Genomic DNA, 12,899 nt, shown 5'->3' on the forward strand with positions numbered 1-12,899 from the left:
TTAGATGACAGGCCTGCACACACTCACACACTGCAGCCTGATAAAGTAATCTGCTTACGTTCCACTGCAGATGTAAGAGTGTGTGTGTGTGTGTGTGTGTGTGGAGGCAGCAGATTTATAGAAATAATCCTTCATTTCTCATTTATTCAGCAGCTTAGGGATTGGAAGCAGCGGAGGCTCACCTCGCTGTGTGTGTGTGTGTGTGTTCCTGTCAATCGCTTACGGTGATGTAGGTTTGGGATGATTCCCACCTCCTCCTCTGATGTGACAATCAAGCTGTTGACCGAGCTGTCGAGGTGAGACGCCAGCAGAGCTCGTCCTTCACGGCGGGCCTACGGCGGTTTGATCAACACGAACACTCGTTTTGCACCTCGTGCTGAGTGTGAGAGTGAACGAGGCTCTGACAATCGTCCTGCACAGCATCTGCTCACATGTCCAACACGCCCAGCAGCAACAAAAGCTAAAAGCACGCTGCTTTCAAACCAGACAATCACGCCAATCCACCAATCAGAACGGCACTCTGTCGCACCTGTAACCACACCCACCAGTGATGTCACTGCGCAGGAGAACACCTGTACATCACAAGCTGAGAGATTAAAACTACTGGATGTCAGCAAAAACCACAGACTGTATAAAACATGGACGTTGGCAGCATCTGAGGCCGCCAAACTGCGTGGAGCGTGGGTGGAGCTGCGGTGGACCGGATGAAGCCTGGTCGCTTAAGCCTGGCAGCTAGCTGTCACTCAAAGTGGCCTCGCCTATCATTATACATCACTTTAAGCCTTAATATAAACCAGTTACATAAACATTTACCTCTGCAGTCGTCGTGAAGGAGGAAAAATTAACAGTGGAGACCAAAACAGTGTTTTGTACCAGGCTGTGAACATTATTTCTGCTGTTAAGTTGGGCATTTTAATATGGGGGTCTATGGAGAATGACTCACTTTTGGAGCCAGCCTCAAGTGGCCATTTGAGGAACTGCAGTCTTCAGCACTTTCCCTTCATTTCTGGCGGTGAAAGCTTAAAAATACCCAATCGAGTATTCAGACACATAACACAATAACCTTATCTGGACACCGAGCCATCCTCATAGGATTGATTCTCCCCCCAGTAACACAAGCATTTTACTTAAATGGACGGCATTTATAGGTGCTCCTCTAGTCTTACTGACCGCTCAAAGCTCAACATCTTCAACATGCAGACTGCAGGGTCAGGAATCGAACCACCAACCTTCTAATTAGCAGAGGTTTTACCTCTGCACATAATCAATGCACAATATTTCCTGATAATGTGAAATATGAAACACTGTGGATTTATTATGTCAACGGTTCAAATCCTGCGCTGCACTGGAGCACCAGAAACCTTCATCCTCATCCAGGTGAGCTGAGAAGAGACAGAGTCCCGCTCACTGTTAGGACCAGCACTGGTGAACATGATCCTGAACCTCATGTCTGTGTTTTAAGACCCAAACCACCTGGAGGCTCTTTGTCCTTGTAAATCCAGGTCGGATTCAACGGATTCTGAAGATTTCACAACCAAACATAAGACCCAGACGTCCACAGAGCCGTCTCCATCCACTCCTGCAGCGTAATCCACCTCCCCGCTGTCCGTCCATATGTTCCAACAGTCTTTATTTCACCAAACTATCAGCTCTTTGTCGGGTTAGGACACGTGAATGATCAGCGTTTAGTTCATCCGCCCTCACTGCTCCATCACCGGTTACCACAAGGCCCACTGCTGCCATCTAGAGGTCACAAAGGACACCACCTGCTCGTTTCCTCTGTAGACACACTTTCTGCAGCAAAGCCGCACAACGAGACTCACACTCAGCAGATTTTAACCGTCAGAAACGTGTGGGATGTGAAATCTACACTCACTGATATACAGGAGGTGGACAAAATAATACGAACACCTCACAGCAGCACAAAATCCAGCACCAGTTTGGAAAAGCTCTAAATGACTAGACTTAGATATACTCAGACACTATGGTTAGTAAAACACTAAGTACTGCCATATTCAGGTCTACGTGATGACAACTAAGCAGTTTCCATCTCCTGAGGAAGACTATGACATGCTGTTAAAAGCGCCATAAAAAGCAAGTAAGTAAACGTCTTTCAGTCACTGTGAATGAGGGTCAATGGGCAAATCTGTAATTACTATTTAATTACAGATATTAAACATTTAATTTTCATTATAACAAATCACCTTTTCCTCTGAGATGCTCATCACAGTCTGGACTCAGTCAAACTGCTTTATTTTCAATGTTTGCTGTAAGTTTATTAGTCCCGAGCTGTGCAGGAAAATACAACACTGAGTTCCTAGTTTGTGTTACTTCCTGTGAACAGGGATGATGGCAGCAAAGGTATTGAAATCAGGCCCCAGAACAGCCATGAGGGGCTCAGTGAAGCCTGTTGAGATCCAGCCGAGTGTCTTGCTGCAGTGCAGAGTGATGCTCAGAATACCAAGAGGTCTGCGTACGCAGTGTTTGTGAGGGGAGAGCCAAGGTAAACGGTGCAACCATCTGTCACACACACACACGCACGCACGCACACACACACACACACACACACACACACACACAGGCTTAAGATGTAGAACCTGTTTCACTGAGATGTGAAAACGTTCCATTAGAAAACAATAGAAAATGCTCAACATAAAAACCAGCAGCGTGGCAGCATGCAACAACTCTCTCCCATCAGACTGAAGACGACAAACAGCCGACTCGCTGCAGAACAACGAACAGCATCAAAACAAGAGGCCGGCGATTTCAGCAGCTACAGACGACAAATGAACGGGAGAAACTGGTTAACTCCCATTAAACAGAAAAACAGCCAACAACAGGAGAATCCACTGAGAACATATTCTACAGTCAACACACACACACACACACAGTGACATCTCTGGAGCCAAAGCCTGTGACAAACAAACCAATCTCCTGCGAAGTCGCCACGCTCCTTTAAGCAGCGTGTTTTTTAATGACATAAACACTGATGACAACATGTAAAAACACCAAGTTCTTTATTTACAATCAATAAAAACCAGCAATCTCCTTCCAAAATGTTAGAAAAATAGATCCACTCCTTGTTATTTGTTAATTATGAATGTTGCTGAACTCAAAGTGAATGTGAATCTGCAGCACATCAGAAATTAAACATTTATCTTTATGATAAATAATAGAAGAGAAATGATCTCCTGCTGTGCAGTGTTTCTCTTTATGTGGATTTACATGTTTTTGGCACAGCGGATCATTTCCACAGCAATGATGCAGCAGCAACTTTGAACTTCACGAAAGGAATTCAATGACTTTTTCCTTCAACTGTTCTTTCATGTTTTTTCTCTTATCTGAAGCTTAAAAAGAGAAGATCAAGGGGCTCTTCATCTTAAAAATGTTCATTTCTCTCTTTACTGGCCACACTGTTCCTCAGTATAATGGGCTGTACAGTATGTTGATGATTCAGGGTTATTCTGCTGTTGCTCAAATAGAAGCTAAAGGTCTAAACTGTGCTTGTAAACAGTAAAAGTCGGTAAGAGACTGCAGTGTGATGTTAGCGGCTCAGGACCAACAAAGTTATCAAGTACTTTTCCTCATCAGCAGCACTTTAACTTCAAGTGACAATGTTCATTCTCCAAACACCGGTTTAAAATCTGTCCCTTCATAGATTCACATCTGGAAATAAAACAGTTTTATGTACAAGTGGAAGTGCTGAACTTCTCTGCAGCAGGTGAACAGTTTGTCCTTTTAGTGTGTTTTAGTTTCTAACATCAACCTGAAAACCAGAAACATCATCCTTCCAAGGATGATCTGAGAATTAGACACACGACCTGCTTAACTATGAAAACTTAGAAAAAACTGTTCTAAGATGTTCCAGAGAACATCTGGATATGCTGTCTTCAAGTATTTGTATTTTCAGTTTGTACTTTAGCAACACTGTCGATGCATCACGTTGAATTTTGATTATTTAAGTGTTTTAGGATTTTACAGAGTATTTAAGGGGTCTCTGGTTTGACATCAAGGAAAACAGAGATTTGTTTCCTGCAGAGAAATAACTCACAAACCAAAATCTGTTCCTGCCGTTTGATGGAAAACTAACTTTAATCCTCTTTCTTCCAGGCAGAACGTTTGTGTCATCTTTAACTTAACTTTGATTATTCTGTGTGTTAAATCGACATCTTAAACACTCGCGTCTCCCCTGAGCTGCACTGTCAGCAGTGGAGGCTGAGAGCTGTTCTGATTGGCTGTCCAACGACCCCGGGTCAGTGCCGGAAGCGGAAGCGAGCGAGAAGAGGGAGGTGATCGGACGAGTGATACCGATTGGGCAGACCGTTGACTTCCTCCAGCTCCGACTGGCCGACCAATGACAGCCTGCCCAGTAGATGGAGGCCCCGCCCACCAGGAAGTGAAGGAGGTGTGATGTCTTTTAAGGGAGGGGAAGAGAAGGAAACAAGAGAGGGAGAGAGAGAGAGCAGTGTGACAAGGTAAAAGAAGACAAATGAAAAAGGGAGTGAGAGGGAAAAGGAGAAAAAAGAGACATGAAGGTAAGAAGAGAGACAGAAAGACAGAAGAGTGAATCTGATCATAAAACTGATGAAACGTCAGCCCAAAGGCTTGTTAGGTTCTTCCTCTTGAGTTTTGATCAAATATTTTCTATTTTAGTTTGGGTTTTATTTCGTCACAGCCCTGTTCAAGTGTTTAAGCGGCTTTAATCACGAGTGAAATGAAAACACAAGGTTTGCAGAAGGAGGACGGTGTGGACACCAGTACCAATAATGACGGCGTGTTAGTTATGTTGTGGGGACATAAATCCGTTCACACAGTCCCACTGTGGGGTCTCGCCTTTCATATGGGGACAAAACCCAAAAAAGTCCTCATAACATAAATCATTCAATATTAGGATGAAGACTTGGGTTAAGTTTATGGTACGTCTCCAGGAAATGAATGTGAGTCAATGAAATGTCCTCTTAGCGCGTGTGTGTGTGTGTGTGTGTCAGTACCAGGAGTGTACAGGATGTAATCCACAGTCATGGCTGTGCGGGAGTGACAGGTGGTGATCTCAGGTCTCCCGTCAGACATCAGGCGGTGCTGGTAGGACGACTGCAGCTTCAGGAGGTGCTCGATCCTCGTTCTAAAGACACACACACACACACACACAGAACTGAGTATTCAACAACAGCTTCACAACTTCAAACAAAGAGAGGAAGGAAAGAAGAGAAGGTGGGAGACAGAAAGAGAGATCGTACCTGTTGGAAGCATCAGCAGCTTCGGTGGCAAAATCCTCGACAGTCAGATCAGAGATCGCTCCTTCTACTGCTGAGAGAGAGACAGGCAGAGAGAGACAGACAGAGAGAGACAGACAGAGAGAGAGACAGACAGACAGACAGAGAGAGACAGAGAGAGAGAGGCAAATTCTGTCAGCTCTGGACAGAGGCAGGCTAGGCTTTGTGCTAAGCTAACCTGCTATCTGTAGCTTTATATTTATCATACAAACACGAGAGTGACATCAACCTTCCCTTCCCAGCAAGAAATAAGTGTTTCCTAAAATGTCGAACTATTTCTTTAAGTAAACAACCAAATGAAGAATTATAATAATAACGATAATAATAATAAAAATAATAATAATGATAATAACAACATTAAATATTATAATCTAAGAAAACGAAACGAAAACATCTAATCTGGTGTTTAAACTGAACACAAACCACAACCACTACTTACTAATTACAACTTAAATGTGTCCTGAACTAAACTCTGCATTCAGTACGTGTAAAGAAGTCTAAACCGGTACTGACTGTGAGCTAAGGTGGACAGCACGTTTGGTTTAGTTCACCTGTTGGGCTGCTGGAGGAGGACTCAGCGGCGGGTTTCTTCTTGTACTGACACTGATGGTCGATTCCCAAACTTTGAGACCAGATCGAAGACGTGAGAAGACGCTGACCTCTGGGACTGGTTTCCTGACCGGATACCTGCAAACACACATGTTCACTGGGTCTGCTGTCTTTCAGTGCTTCACAGTAACAGAAGGACTGTTTAAATGAAGTGTAATCTGTCAGACAATGGCGGCTCCGCAGACCCGTCAGCTGACAAAACAAACGACACTTTCAGCACGAATGTGCGCATTTCTCACCGTGCCGATCTGCATTCCTCTGTAGTCCAGACAGCCGGTGGTCAGAAAGCTGTACAGCGGACTCCAGGGCGTGGAGTTAAAATCCCCACACAGCAGAACGGGACTGGTCGACCCGTCCGAGAGGCGGGACAGCCGGCTGATCTCAGCCAGTAGGATCGCCAGCTGTGCCAGCTTGATGTCGCCGCGGCGAGGGTTGTAGAGGAGGTGAGTGTTAGCGACACAGATGACGGCGGAAGGATCCGACTGGCCCACGGTGTCGTTGGGTCGCAGCAGCAGAACCAATCCCACGTTGTCCCGGTCGAGGAGGGCGTCGCCAGGGCGGAAAAACTCAACGGGATTGGAGGAAAGGAGCGACAGGCGGGAGGATTTAAAGATAACGGCACAACCGTCTGGTTTGGCTCCTGTTCGCTTCTTGTACTCACACTGGTAACCTAAAACACACACACACACACACACACAGACACACACACAAAAAAAAAAACATGCATGAAGTTCATCATATAACAATAAAAACACATTTACTGCAAAGGTTACACACACACACACACACATGCGCACACAAACACACAATACCTAGAGCCTGTAGAGCAGGTTTGATCTGGTTTTCATAGTGGTCCTCCTGGACCTCTTGAAGACACAGGATCTAAAAAGAGATTTTTCATCAAATCTTAGGTCTCGATCATGAACGATGAAGTTCAGATGTCAGATATTTAACGGTGTGTGGTCAGTGTATGTGGTTCACATGGTTCTGTGGACTTCTGGTCTGGGGCTGATTCTCAAGGTTTAGGTCAAACCCTGTCATCTCCAAAGAAGGGACAGAAACAGTTTGTTTGTCCATTTCCTGTTTCAACATGCTGATGCTCCCGTGCACATAGAAACGGTTTTCCCAGTTTGGTTTGGAAGAACTGGTCCTCACAGAGCCCTGAACCCAACCCCATCCTAAACCTTTAAGGTGAACTGATCCTGCATCCCAGAGTGCAGGTTTTCACAGTGGCATATTAAAGCCAGATCAAGTGTCCACATACATTTGACCATACAGTGTATATCATTTTGAATCCTGTCCCCCACTGCACGCTCTGTTGGAGCAGCCATCACTGAAAACTCTTGCGGTCTGATCCACTCACATCAGCGTCATACTGCTGGATTTCAGCCAGCAGGTTGGGCAGCCGGTGGTTCCAGGCCAGGACCCTGGGGTCACAGTGTCGGTACAGGTAGGCGTTGTCCTGCAGCAGATCCTGAGACAGGATGTTGTAGGACATCACTGAGAAGTCAAAAGCTGTGCCCCCTGGTGGGTGGATGCCGGTACTGCAGGCAGGTGTCTCCCAGTGTCTCTGAAGACCTGAGGGGAAGGAGGGAGGAAGATGGAGAAAGATAAACAGAAGAGTTTGTACATTTGACCTCAGAGAGAAACTCAGAAGACTTTAAGCCCAAATGATTTACTAGAAACGATTCAATGATGATCTTGTGTCAACAGGAAGATCAAAGTCTTCCTGACACACAGCATGTTTAAGACATCAAGTTACGTATACGATCATTCTTTACTTCGGCCTCAGAGGGAACATTCAGGAACACTGATGATCAGCACTTCACTTTAAGGATTAAAAGGGCGACGTTGTGAAACATACAAAGGCAAATTCACATACATCTCCCAGCTTAAGCAATGTCACAAAGTGGTATTACAAGACAAGACAGGCTGCAGCTAGCTGGTTAGCATGCTAAGTTCAGTAAATATTTGACATAACATCTGAACTGTTACTTCTTAAATCTTAGTTAATTAATTAAATATTGTTAAACCTCCTGGAAAGAGTGAACTTACATTTCAGAGGTTTAAGCTCTTCCTGCTGTCTGACAGGCGGGCAGGTTCCGGGTGGAGGAGGCTGCCTGTTGGCCCCGGCTACCTGCCACGGGTTTGTGGGGAGAGCGGTGCCACGGGGCTGGGAGAGAAGCCCCGTCCACTGCCCCCTATCACTACCTCTGTCCCTCAACTGTCCCCCTGGTCCTTTTGTATACCTCTCCTCTGCTGCCCTCTCTTTGAACCAGGGGTTGGATGTGTACATGGGAACTTGATCCTGTTCAGGTTTTGACTTGAGGGTTTGAGTCCTCGACCTTGCAGGCTGTGAGTCATTGTTTGCGCCTTGCTGACGTGCGCTCCTCCCTCGATTTGGTGTTTCATCTCGAGTGGTGCTGTCTTTTCGTTGTCTGTCTTTGTCCTTAGTTTTAGTCCTTTCTACATCTTTATCTCTGCTGTTATCCCTACTGACACCTTTTCCAGCTCCACTGCTGCCTCGGTCTCGACCTCCATCTTTGAAGCTGTGCTTTGGTTGAGGACGACTCTCTGTGCTGGATTCCAGGTGATGGTGTTCCTTCTTGTAGCCTCCAACCTTAGCTCCTGTTGCCCCTGCTACTCCTTCCCTGTGTCCTTCCCTTTCTTCGCCGCTCCTCTTCTCCTCCGCACTCTTCCTCCGTTTGTAAGGAGGCTCTCTGTCTTTGATGGGCCGCTCCATCATGAGGCTGGCAGAGGTATAGAACCAACGCCAACTACCGCCACAGTTACCGGGGTGGATGTGTGACGTCGTACCAGAGAAGATGTGACGGGTCGCTGGACAAGAGCGGGGGAGTCGAGGAGGCCAGGGGGGAAATCCCCACAGCGACCACCATGGATGAGGAGCAGGGATGAAATGGGGGAGGCAGGAGGTGGAGGCTCTGTTCCTGATGCCGGCCCTGCAGAGAGCGGGACGGCTGCAGGGAAGGAAGGAGGAGCCGGAGGAGTTCAGCTGGCGGAAGAACATGGGGTGGCTGGGGGGAGAAAAAGGGAGATATGAGAGTTGATAAACAGACAGAGGAGTCAATATATGGAGCTGAAGTGATTAGTTGGTTAAACCTACGTAAATCAGCAACTATTATGATGACTGATCTTTTGAGTAATTTTTCAGGCAAAAATGGGAAACAACAGCTCCTCAAAAGTGACAGTGAACTCATCATCTTTGTCTTTTAAACTGTTATTTCTCGATTACTCAATCATTAATTTGGTTGATGAAAAGTGTGTGGTTTCAGGTGAGGTTTTTATTGGCTTGTTTTGGCCAACAAACAGTCCAAAACCCCAAAGACATTCACTTTGCTATTATGGAAAACTAAGACAGCCACCACACATTCACATTTGAAGAGTTGGAATAACTACATTTTGGGGACTTTTGGTTAAAGAAATGCCTTAAACAATAAAGTTTGATAACTCTGGTTCGTTGGGCGATTTCAGTTCAATTGTGACATTTAATGGACGTGTATGACAACCATTTGGGGCTGCAGCTAGTTTTTTGTTTTTTTTTAATCATCTGTCATTACAGTTTTCGTTCGACAACTGAAAACATGTACAAATAAAGCAGCTAAAATTAGCTAAAATAGCTGCTAACGAGCGGCTACGTGTGGTTCAACAAGCCTATTTTATAAACCCTCTGAGAACTTTGACAAAGTTTTGAATTAATTTTTAATGTGAATTTCGCTACATAAATGTGACAGACAACCACATAGCAAAACGATATTGAACGATAACGTTAGGTTTATAAATGCAGCTGTGAAAAAGTGAAGAGTAAATGTTGGTTGTTTGAAAAGGCTCAATTAGCATTCGAACGTTAACGTTAGCCGTTTTTGGCCTCATTGGGCAGAACACCGCTCATATGTCCTCATTATTTTTAATAAGCTAGTTCACATTAACTTACTTCTCTCTGGGGGGTGAACAGACATCATTTATGTTTCGGTCTGGACGCTTATACATAACAGGACATTATTATCGGCCAACATTGTTGATGTCTTGAGCCGGCTTCTGTTTTAAGTGCATTCAAAACAAGTCGCAGGTTCCGAGTCACCAGACGTAAACGCATCACGTAGAACCTAAGCGCCGCGGAAACATGTGCTGCCTTCAAGTACTCTGGTTAAATGCGCGTTTCCGAACATTTACAGTAAAATTGTGTTTCGTGTGGGACTGGATGGGCCGAGTAACGCCACATCTGCTGCAGGTATTAAACAGGCTGCATAGACCATTTTGTGGTACTTGTTCAACATATAGAATGGGAAGACCATGCTGGGAAAAACAAGCGCTACAGCTGAGTTAAATAAATAAAAAATACGATACCAAGAATAGTTTAAATTAGTATTTCCGTGAGTACTTAAAAGCAGCAACAGGGCTCGCCTCCGCCTCTCCTCTTGCTGGAACTTGGAGTCTTTCTGTTCCGTTTCCTCGCATAAATGTTATGATACGAACTAGTGAGCGGACTACAGCCTCGTCGGTACGGCAGAAATAAAGTCCCGACTGGAAACGTCGCTTATTACTACATAGTTTTTTCATCGAGAGCGTCCAGAAATGTCACGATTCCTTACGTAGCGTTAGCGACCATCAGTTGTTACGAAGAGATTCCGCAAAAATCACGAATTCGCTTGAACGCGAGTATCACTGAGTCTTTTTTTTTTCAGGAGCTGTCGAGACAGCAGTCATGGAGAAATGAAAAAGGTCATTGTACTTACGTAAGGGCGAGCCTCTTCTTGAGGACAACGGTGCCGTTAGGGACGGTTATAAGAGATAAGATGTCAGCTTCTATTGTGCGACATTTTTTTTATTTCATGGTTGAAACCTGAAGTAAGGCTTAATGTGACGGGCTGGTGATCCGCTGTGTGGTTAAAGAGGAGCAGGAGAGACGGGGGTCCTCTGCACGCTCTCTCCCTCCCTGTGTGTGTGTGTCCACCCCCCTCTCTCTCTCTTCAGTACATTATGCTTTAATCAGCTGAGCTCCTCATATTTTCTTTGTCTCTTTGGGCTCCTTCTCTGAGAAGCTCTTCATCCCTGTGAAAGACTCCTCTTCATGAGCACAGACACAGCATCACTTTGTGAATGTAATTATTTGGGTGAGTGGTGATTTCCACCAAGAACCCAGAGGTTTATTTACCTCCAAGCCAACATGCAGCCAAACAGCACAGAACAGAGTGTCGTATTAAACCACAGAGCACTGAATCAACGTCTGGAAATGAATCTCATCTGCAGCGGTCATCTCTTTTTTTCTGGAGCTTTCATTTGTCAGAGGTCAGAGATGCTGACTCGCTAACATCACTAATAAAAAAACATTTTGCAGCCGCTGAGCTGACTGACTTCACTGCAGACTTCAGAGCAGCGAGAGCAGTTTTATCAGTAAATCACTCTATAACTTGCAGTTCCCTCGGGATTAAAGGTTAAACTGACAGTAAAAGCTGATCCTAGAAGAAACTGCATTAATAGAAGCTGCATCAGCAGCTTTAACAGACTCAGTTTTTTTTTTTAGCTTTTATGCTTTAAAGCTCTGAGTTGCCTTCTTGTTCAGAGGTGCCTTCCATAAATAAACTTACCCTCCATTGTTGCAGGAGGGTTGGACAGTGGTAAAAGAGGTACTCAGACCTATATGTAAAGAACTAAAAGTAAAAGTACTCATGCAGAATGCTGATTTCAGAATAACATATACTGGACTGTAATCACTGGATTATAATTAGTGATGCTTTAGTGATGTAATGTGGAAGCATCAGTTCTGTTGCAGCTGGGAAACGTCGAGCTAATTTCAGCAACTTGACACACTGCCGGCAGCTTAATCTATAATGACACCTCATAAGTTATTAGAAGATTATATTTTCTATTTAGAAAATACATTAAGTAACTAATGTTGTCAATTAAATGTAGTGGAGGAGAAGCAAAAAGCATAAAATGGAAATACTCAAGTAAAGTACAAGTACTTCAAAATTTACACATTACACAAACATTTACTTGATTACATGTACTTAGTTACATTCCACCACTGAGGTCGGCAGGCAGCATGACTGATAATAAGAGTTATAGTTGTGCCAAGAGTCATTTTACTGTTATAATTAGTATTCTGTGTTTTGTTACTTTAAGTAGCAGCAGTAAGAGAGATCATGTGATTCCAGGCTGTAGTATTAGCAATGTAGTAATTAAAAGTAGTCATGAAAAAAGTGTTTTTATATGATGTTACAACATAAGAAACACATAAATATACATTTTAACTTCCGGGTTATTGATTACAAATTGTGTGTGTGTGTGTGTGTGTGTGTGTGTGTGTGTGTGTGTGTGTGTGCTAACATCACAGCAACAAACAGCCATTAGAAAACCTTTATTGAGGAGTGAAACAGGATATCAAAATGATGCAGTGGATGACATCAAACACAGGAAACAGGGACACAATTTCTGCAGAATTTGTTTCCATAATTAGAAACCGGCTGCGATTTTAGCAAAATGATGGTTTTGGAAGTTCAGAGACGATAACGTAAAGTTTGTGGTCCAGTAGTTAACTCGGGTTGTGTTTGGTTGGATCTCGGCTGCAGCCAAAAGAGCGAACGCTTAGTGTTGAAAACAAACTCCAAACAGCACAATCGCTGCTGTGAACTCCCCAAGAAACATGACGGACATGAAGGAGGCGTCATCGGGGCGTTTCTTGCCACTGACAGAACAGCGAGTAAAGCTTTTCCTCCAGTGTGCTAAAGTGAACGTGGGAAAAAAAAACAACCAAAACTTGCGTAGAAAGACTCTCACATGCACAGCAGCTCTTCACGGGGGGGCGTGCAGCGTGAAGCAGCTGCAGAACCCTGCAGAAATCTGCTGATCGACCCCCACAGCAGCAGACAGTATGAAGCATGCTGCATGCATGCTGCTTCTTCTCGTTGTGCCTGTTTGTCTCTATGTACACCTGGAGCCCTTTTCTGTCTGCGTATCTGCTCAGTCCTCTCTCACACGTCCTCCATGTCTCCTGTT

At 44.6% G+C, this 12,899-nt stretch overlaps 2 protein-coding genes across 3 annotated transcripts in view; both read right to left on the reverse strand.

Moving 5' to 3' along the window:
• Positions 1–3,000: 3,000 nt before the first annotated feature.
• Positions 3,001–9,968, reverse strand: angel2 (angel homolog 2 (Drosophila)). 2 transcript variants are annotated; one of them, XM_041958891.1, is made up of 9 exons: positions 9,835–9,968; positions 7,938–8,917; positions 7,246–7,460; positions 6,695–6,764; positions 6,122–6,552; positions 5,825–5,960; positions 5,238–5,304; positions 4,992–5,122; positions 3,001–4,414 (listed from the first exon to the last, which is right to left on the reverse strand). In XM_041958891.1, the coding sequence occupies exons 1-9, from the start codon at positions 9,888–9,890 to the stop codon at positions 4,254–4,256; spliced, it is 2,247 nt and encodes a 748-aa protein (XP_041814825.1). In that variant the 5' UTR covers positions 9,891–9,968; the 3' UTR covers positions 3,001–4,253. The 2 variants fall into 2 exon arrangements, with proteins under 2 accessions (XP_041814825.1, XP_041814824.1); XM_041958890.1 differs by having other exon boundaries at positions 5,238–5,307.
• Positions 9,969–12,307: 2,339 nt separating this feature from the next.
• The window catches only part of galnt14 (UDP-N-acetyl-alpha-D-galactosamine:polypeptide N-acetylgalactosaminyltransferase 14 (GalNAc-T14)), a 140,391-nt gene continuing 139,799 nt past the window's right edge, over positions 12,308–12,899 (reverse strand). Inside the window, exon 15 of the mRNA XM_041958603.1 lies at positions 12,308–12,899. This exon is cut by the window's right edge and continues 1,270 nt beyond it. The gene's annotated coding sequence lies outside the window, so the exon portion shown is untranslated.

Source organism: Chelmon rostratus, chromosome 18 (assembly GCF_017976325.1).
Source record: "Chelmon rostratus isolate fCheRos1 chromosome 18, fCheRos1.pri, whole genome shotgun sequence".
Lineage (NCBI taxonomy): Eukaryota > Metazoa > Chordata > Actinopteri > Chaetodontiformes > Chaetodontidae > Chelmon > Chelmon rostratus.

What these genes read in the sequence shown, in the direction of transcription:
- angel2 (XM_041958890.1), bottom strand. Translation starts at nt 9,890, where the DNA reads ATGTATAAGCGTCCAGACCGAAACATAAATGATGTCTGTTCACCCCCC. An exon ending in ACCTGCTCTACAGGCTCTAG is followed by an intron (nt 6,553 to 6,694) that starts GTATTGTGTGTT and finishes TGTGTGTTTTAG; the next exon opens with GTTACCAGTGTGAGTACAAG. An exon ending in GAGGAATGCAGATCGGCACG is followed by an intron (nt 5,961 to 6,121) that starts GTGAGAAATGCG and finishes GTGTGTTTGCAG; the next exon opens with GTATCCGGTCAGGAAACCAG.